This window comes from Nyctereutes procyonoides, unplaced genomic scaffold, assembly GCF_905146905.1.
Source record: "Nyctereutes procyonoides isolate TBG_1078 unplaced genomic scaffold, NYPRO_anot_genome, whole genome shotgun sequence".
NCBI classification, from domain to species: Eukaryota; Metazoa; Chordata; class Mammalia; order Carnivora; family Canidae; genus Nyctereutes; species Nyctereutes procyonoides.
The window spans coordinates 53,148,026-53,155,630 of NW_026575046.1; the positions used below are offsets into that span (position 1 = coordinate 53,148,026).

Sequence of the window (7,605 nt, forward strand, 5' to 3'; positions counted from 1 at the left end):
TGCTTTATTCCTTTGCTCTCTTCTACTCCTAGAGAGAATGCTGCTCGCCGCAGCTTTGCAGGTCTTCTCCTTCCCTCTCAGGGCTGACCCTGCTCTAAACGCCGTCGTGTGCGCCTGTCCACCCAGTCACGTAGTGGCTACTGCGTGCCCAGTAGCACGGTGGGCAGCACACACGTACTCACCTCCTGGAAGCCTCCTACGGATTTCCTTTTTTATCGAGTCCAACGTGCAGACCGGGGTGTGTGCCAGGAGCTGATGTGGGGCTGGCGCAGGCTGCTGGGTCTCGCCTCTAGAGCCGCCGACCCAGACCAAGACTCTGCCTCCATAACCAGCTTTTGGGAGCTTTGCGGCAGGGCCAGGAGCCACACTCGAAGAACCACTGCTCCAGCAAACGTGCTGCCGGCTGGGCACACCCGGGGCCGGCTGCTGCTGCTGGCTGAGCACTCAGCGGGTGCCCTTCACTCCGAGGCCCGCTCCTGCGCATCCCACTGCGTCCCCGTGGCATGTGCTCGCAATGATGGTGTCTGCAGCGCGGCAGTGCCAGCCGGGGCCTCGAGCCAGACGGGGGCTGCACTGGGTCCACAGCCCCTGGGCAGGGCCACCCGGTCTCACATACCGGGCCACTGAGGAGCCAGGGGACATGCACAGAGATGAGCAAGGAGGCCTGCCCAGGGAAGCTGGGCCTCAGATCCACCGTGAACACAGGGCCCACTCTCCAGGCTTGTCCAATGGCAGCAGGACGTTCCGCCAGAGCCAATGGCCCATGCGGCCCTAGGGCCCGCGTCCTGGGTGGCAGGAGACCCAGGCGTCCGAGAACCCAGAGGCGCCGGAGGGGAGTCTATGCAGACACTGAGGCGGGAGGGCCTGGGCAGAGGGAGGCTGGCGGGGAGGAGCGCGAGGCATGGCAAGGGGAAGCCCAGGAGGCCGGGCTCCATGGCGGGAGGGCAGCACTGCTCCGGTTACAGAAGCGGAGAGGAGAGCGCGGGCGCCACATGGACACGGGCAGCACGGGCACCCGCTCAGCGCCTCCGCACCAGGCCCAGGCCAGCGCCCAGCGATCGTGCGGCAGCCCGGTGTCTGCGGGCCCCCAGTCCCACCCTGGGCACCCCGCGGGGCCCCAGGTGTGTGTCCCGAGCACAGCCCAGACCACGAGGGGGTCGGAGGTGGCTGCACCTTCCAGAGCGCAGAGGCCCCGATCCTGGGTGGTGGCTCCTCAGAACGTGAGCAGCTGCAGTCTCCTCAGCAGGCAAAGCAAATTGACATGTTTGTTCATCGAATTCCTAGAGAGCACCGCCGCTCGGACTGGCACTTGGGCCCTGCTCGTGGGAGGGGATGTTAAAAGAGCATTTCTGGAAAGCAACTTGCCGTGCGTACCAAGAGCTTTGAGGATGCTTGCATACGCTGACCTAGACGTTCCTCTTCTGACGAACAGTCTTAGGAAAATAAGTAAAATAGAGCCCATACGCATGAGCCTTGCAATGTTACCTTGGTACGTAGCCCACTGGCTTTCAGAATATGGACCATGGGCCTCACTGGGCACTGAGACCAGAGACTATTTTTACTTCCTTCTTCAACATGTTTCGCATTTCCCGAGTTACCCTCACCGTACTCTACTGTTGTAATCAGAAAAGAGACCTACGGGGCTCTTAAGAACACATCAGGAGGCAGCCCCTCCGCCCCGACCACATTCAGGCCACCCTCACGCAGCCCTCGGCCTGTTTCCGCCTGCGGCTCTTCTGGCCCCCCCAGGCCCTCCCCGCGCAGGGCAGCGGCAGCGGCATCTCCGGCCTTGCACCCTTCTCCTTCCCTGCCCCGAGCTCTCGCACTAAGCTGGCTCAACGCCCAGCATGCTTCCGTCCCCTCTGCGAGTGGCACTTCCAAAGCTGCCCCCTTCCCATCCAGCCTCCCTTAACGGTGTCCCCATGGGATGGGGACAGCAAGTTCCATCCAGGCCGGCAGCTCTGGAGCTTGGGTTTCACCCTGCCCCCGCGGCGGGTGGGGGACGCTGGGCACACCCTGGGACCCCGCCACCACCTGCTGGCCTGCCTGCTCCTCCTACGGCTTCCCGAAGCTGCTTGACTTGGGGCTACCCCTCCTGAGAGCCTCCAAGAGATTTGTGACCATCCCCAGTTTTTTAACCTCAAACCCACACATAATGGGAATGGACAGAGACCAGTGTGGGCATGACGCCCTCACAATAACTCAGACCCTGGGGGCCCACAGAGCCCTCCTGGCTGCAGCTGGTCCACCTCCCGGGGCGGGGGGACAGCACCCAGGCATGTGCTGGTCTCAGGGCTGCCCCGTTCCGCTTCTACTCCCCGGATTGCACACTTCCTCGGGGTGCGGAGTGTGGCCCCAGCAGCCTCCCAGTGACACAAGCAGGGACGCCCAGCCCCAGCCCAGGGCCAGAGCTCTCCTGGGGCCTGGGCAGCAGGTGTCAGGGAGGGTACAGCGTCCCTAGAGAGCAGATGGGGAGCGTGCGACCACCGGTGGGCCCAGCTGGCAGCGACTGCCATGATGTTCAGCACATGGTCATCCTAGACTTCTCACACGTCTCTTGTAAACTCGAGGCTCAAAAAGGTGAGGTGACACTCGTGGGCTGCAGATGAGGGAGCCGGGTGTGAACCCTCCTCTCAGGGACTCCAAAGCCTCCATCACCTCACTAGATGCTGCCTTGCTCCGGGGTCTCGAGTTCAGGGCTCACCTGGCTGAGAAGCAGCACGGGTAGCTCTGCAGCCACACACCCAGCCCCCGTGTGCTCCCCAGGGCCAGGGCCTCCTACTGACCCTGGGGGACCCCACCCCCCAGGCCCGGGTCTTCTGAGAGTTTTGTGTGGTTTCTGTACTTGGAGGACTTCTTGGTCTTGTCCGTTTCCTGGATTCCTCATTTGCGCAGCCACAAGGAGCATGTGCACCCGCCTCGAGTCTTCTGGGCTGAGCTGGCAAGGAAAGGACAGAGGATCCTAATTAGGGGGCGATAACCCCACCGGGAAGTTCAGATTCTCCGCAGCGGCCGCGCCCTTCCCACAGGCCCTGTGGGCTTCCCAGATGTTTACAGAGCCTTCATTAGCGGGGCGGCCTCAGATAAGGGCGGAGGTCGAGGCCTGTAGGAGCGAGCGGGAGGCCGCTGGGACGGGGGGCCGCGGGGAGGGGGTCGGTGGCCGCGGGGAGGGGGTGGAGGCCGTGGGGGGGCCACGGGGAGGGGGGCGCAGGGGGGAGGAGGCCGCGGGGAGGGGGTGGAGGCCGCGGGGGGGGACCACGGGGAGGGGGGCGCAGCGGGAGGAGGCCGCGGGGAGGGGGTGGAGGCCGCGGGAAGGGGGGCGCGGGGGGCAGAGGCTGCGGGGAGGGAGGTGGAGGCCATGGGGGAACCACGGGGTGGGGAACGCAGGGGGGAGGAGGCCGCAGGAAGGGGGGCAGAGGCCGTGTCGGGCCCGGAGGCCACGGAGAGGCGGTTGGTGGCCGTGGGAAGGGGGATGGAGGCCGCATGGGGTCACGGGAAGGAGGGCACAGGGGGTGGAGGCCGTGGGGGGCGGAAGCCGCAGGAAGGGGGGGTGGAGGCCGCGGGGAGGGGGGCACAGGGGGCGGAGGCCACGGGCCGGGGCGGTGCACCCCAGGGTCCCCGAGCAGTCGCAGGGGGCGGGAGGAGGCCGTGAGGGGAGGAGGCCGCGGGGAGGAGGAGGCCGCGGGGAGGAGGGAGGAGGCCGTGGGGAACGGGAGGCGGCCGCGGGGGGTGGAGGACTGGGGGAGGAGGCCGCGGGCTGGGTCGGTGCACCCCCGGGCTCCTGGAGCAGCCGCAGGGGGTGGGAGGAGGCCTGGGGGTAGGAGGCCTGGCGGGGCAGAGGCCGCGGGGAGGAGGAGGCCGCGGGGAGGAGGAGGCCACGGGCCAGGGCGGTGAACCCGGGCTCAGGCTGGGGAGCCCCCTCAGGCCCGGTGGCCCCGCCCCCGCCCCCCCCCCGCCCCCGCGCCCTGCCCGCCGCCCGGCCGCTGCCCGCAGTGTCCGGTGCAGGGCGAGCGCGTCCCAGGATGTGCGGTGGGGCGGTCGGCGGGGCCCTGCGCGCCCTGTGCACCCTGTGGCTGCTGGGCTGCGGGGCGCGGGGGCGGCCGCTCGAGGGGCGCCGGCGGCCGGGCTCGCAGGGGGTGCCCGGGGGGCCGCGGGACCTTAGGGCGCTGCCGCAGGCGGTGCAGCGGGACCTCCTGCGCGGCCTCAACCTGAGCGGCGTCCCGGCCCAGCCCCGGGCCCGCGCGGAGCCGCCGCAGTACATGCTTGACCTGTACCACCGCTATGCCAGCGACAAGGCGGCCGCGCCCACCTCCAACGTGGTGCGCAGCTTCAGCGTGGAAGGTACCGGGGCGCGGGGGGCAGGAGGGCCCACGGGGGGCTCGCAAGGGGCCTTTGAAGGAGCTCAATGAGATGCAATGCATGGGTGAGCTCGGCGCTGCGGGCCAGGCTTTGTCCTCGGGTGGCTCCGGGAAGGAGGTTGGGGCCGTAGCCTCCCCACTTGAACACAGCCAGCTTACCCAGCTTTCAACCAGTTGGTGTGTTTTTGGACCTTGGAAGAAGGTCTGTTTCTCTCCCATCACAAAGCGTCTACACGTCTGAGCAGTTTTTCCGAGACAGAGATTTTAGAGGACAAGCCTGTCATCTTCTACACATAAAATGATCTACCCCATCGGAGAGGGCTGGGAGGTAGCAAACACGGACTCAGTTCGCAGGACGCGGCCAAGGCGGCGGATACAGGGGGAGCTTGCCCAGGTCAGAAGACGGTTCCACAGCTGCCTTGTGACGCAGGCCCTGCAGGCCCACAAAGCTTGGCCCCGGCTGCCACTGCCTCTCTGAGCGCCCGGGCACAGGGGCCTCCCTCCCGCAGGCTTGACACCTGCAAACCCCTAATAGGCCTGGCTGAGCACCACAGCCCCCCGACTTGCCACGCCTGCGGAGCACATGCCCCGTCATGGTCGTGGTGCAAGCCCGGCGTCCTGAGTTTTCTGATTCCCCAGAAGAAGGAGAAAACTCTAGATTGGATGTGAACTTGCTGATTTTTAAAATATTAGCTTGATTTCAAAAAATGTGGTCTATGGATCACCCAGATGCTGCCAGTTAGTCTCCAGCTCTGTAGCCTGTTCTTCGGGAGAAGGCGTGCCTCCCTGGCTGGACCGCATCACCATCTCATGGTCCGGGGGTCCAGCATTTGGAGCCACGTCCATGAGCATCCCCTCCCCTGCCCAGCACTGACTGTGTCCCCAGCACAGGCTTCCTGGCTCAATCCAGCTCTGCCCACGGCCCATGCCGCCGTGGAGGCCAATTACGCTTCCCTCGCAGACGGTCTAAGCGCGGCTCAGGCAGGGAGGGTGACATTTTGTGGATGTGTGACATGGGCCTGCAGCAATTTTCCAAGCATGGCACAGGAGACCACTCCTGCTCATGGGCCCCGTTCGCTGTTCCCATGCATTCTGCAGGAGCTAGAACGGCACACGCACACTGGGTGCGGGGCCACACGCTCTGAGGGGCGTGCAGGTTGGGAAGGAGGGTCTGAGGAGGATGCAGAAGCACTGGCCAAGCATCAGCTGTGAGCCAGGGGCAGTGTCAGTAAGTTCCATGTGCCGCCTTGGGGGAGCCTCCCACCAACCCTGGAAGGCGGGGAGGATGAGCCCCATTCCACAGATGAGGCAACTGAGGCTCAGAGCCACTCAGCACTTCTCCGAGGTCACGAGCCTGGGAAGGGACAGAGTCCAGACTAGCACCTTGGTCTGCCAGATGCTGCCGGATCTCACAGCAGCACGCAGGCTCCCCTCACGCTGTGACCGAGCTGTGGCATCACAGAGACGTGCTGGTGGCTGCGTGCCAGCTAGGAGAAGTTGGAAACTGAGACACTTGGGTAGCTACAGGGTATGCCCCATTGATGACTAATGTGACAAAGCAGGTGAGGTGAATCTCTTTCATTTTTTTCCCCCAATTAAAAAAAAAATTCAGTTTCACTTTGCTTGGAAATTAGAGTTCTGAATAATTTCTATGCTGTTTAAATTGCTGAGATTTTTAACATTGTGTTAATGCTGGAAATTTGCCATCCCCTCCCAGGGCGGCTCCTCCCACGTCACGTGCTTGCGATTCCCACTCTGAGGCTGACGGTATGCTTTGCTGCGCTGCTTATTTGGTACTTTCTTTTAATGTGAGGAGCTTAACAGGATGTGTGCGCTTGGCAGTTAAACAGCCCAAATGCCAGTCTCCACATCTGTAAAAGTGGAAATAATCAGACCGTCCCAGGGCCCGTGAGGAGAGCAAAGTGGCACAGAGAATGCAGAGCTCCTAGTGCGATGCTGGGCACCTAGTAGGTGCTCCCTGAAGGGTGGACCCGTCAACTCCAATGCAAGCACCTCCTGCCTCTAGTTTTCTGGAAGATCCTAAATGTCTTTTAAATCCTTCTACAAGAAGGGCCTAAGTGAAACCAAATAAAGATTTGATAGAGTTGGTCAGTCAGATCCTGGATGCCCTTTGACCCAAGTCACGAGTCTCAGCTTTGGTGTCATGAAAGGTGACCTTGACTGTACCCTTGCATTTCAGATGCTGTCTCCATCATGGCCACAGAGGACTTCCCCTTCCAGAAGCACATCTTGCTCTTCAACGTCTCCATTCCTAGGCATGAGCAGATCACCAGGGCCGAGCTCCGACTCTACGTCTCCTGCCAAGGTCACGGAGCCGCTTCTCGTGAGCTGAGAGGCAACATGGCTATTTATGACGTTCTGGATGGAGCAGATGCCTGGGATGCTTCTGCAGGCACCAAGATGTTCCTCGTGTCCCAGGACATCTCGGATGAGGGCTGGGAGACCTTTGAGGTGTCCAGCGCTGTGAAGCGGTGGGTCAGAGCAGACTCTGCCAAGAGCAAAAACAAACTGGAAGTGACTGTGGAGAGTCACAGGAAGGGCTGCGACAAGCTGGATATCAGTGTCCCCCCGGGCTCCAAAAACCTGCCCTTCTTTGTCGTCTTCTCCAATGACCGCAGCAATGGGACCAAGGAGACCAGGCTGGAGCTCAGGGAGATGATCGGCCACGAACAGGACAGCGTGCTCACGAAGTGGTCCAAGAACGGTCCAGCAGGGACGGGTGACCGCAAGGCTGAGGGGGGCGGGGAAGGTCACACGACCACAGGGTCCTTGTTAGCCAGACGGAAGAGGAGTGCCGGAGCCAACAACCACTGTCAGAAGACCTCCCTGCGGGTGAACTTTGAGGACATCGGCTGGGACAGCTGGATCATTGCACCCAAGGAGTACGACGCTTACGAATGTAAAGGCGGCTGCTTCTTCCCCCTGGCTGACGACATGACCCCAACAAAACATGCCATTGTGCAGACTCTGGTGCATCTCAAATTCCCCATGAAGGTGGGCAAGGCCTGCTGCGTGCCCACCAAACTGAGCCCCATCTCCATCCTCTACAAGGATGACATGGGGGTCCCCACTCTCAAGTACCACTACGAAGGGATGAGTGTGGCAGAGTGTGGGTGCAGGTAGTGCCAGCCTCGGGCGGGGGGGACAGGGTGGACGGGCCCCGTTTCCCTCTGGGCATGCCAGCCCAGGGAAGGAGGGAAGGGGGTGGCCACGTCTGGGAGGCGAA

The 7,605-nt window shown here is 63.1% G+C and overlaps 1 protein-coding gene across 1 annotated transcript; it reads left to right on the plus strand.

The window, feature by feature from the left end:
* Window positions 1-4,022: 4,022 nt before the first annotated feature.
* Window positions 4,023-7,605, plus strand: GDF2 (growth differentiation factor 2). The gene is made up of 2 exons (XM_055324853.1): window positions 4,023-4,341; window positions 6,559-7,605. Exons 1-2 carry the CDS (start codon window positions 4,023-4,025, stop codon window positions 7,500-7,502), a joined length of 1,263 nt encoding a protein of 420 aa, XP_055180828.1. The 3' UTR covers window positions 7,503-7,605.

What these genes read in the sequence shown, in the direction of transcription:
- GDF2 (XM_055324853.1), top strand. Translation starts at nt 4,023, where the DNA reads ATGTGCGGTGGGGCGGTCGGCGGGGCCCTGCGCGCCCTGTGCACCCTG. An exon ending in GCGCAGCTTCAGCGTGGAAG is followed by an intron (nt 4,342 to 6,558) that starts GTACCGGGGCGC and finishes CTTGCATTTCAG; the next exon opens with ATGCTGTCTCCATCATGGCC.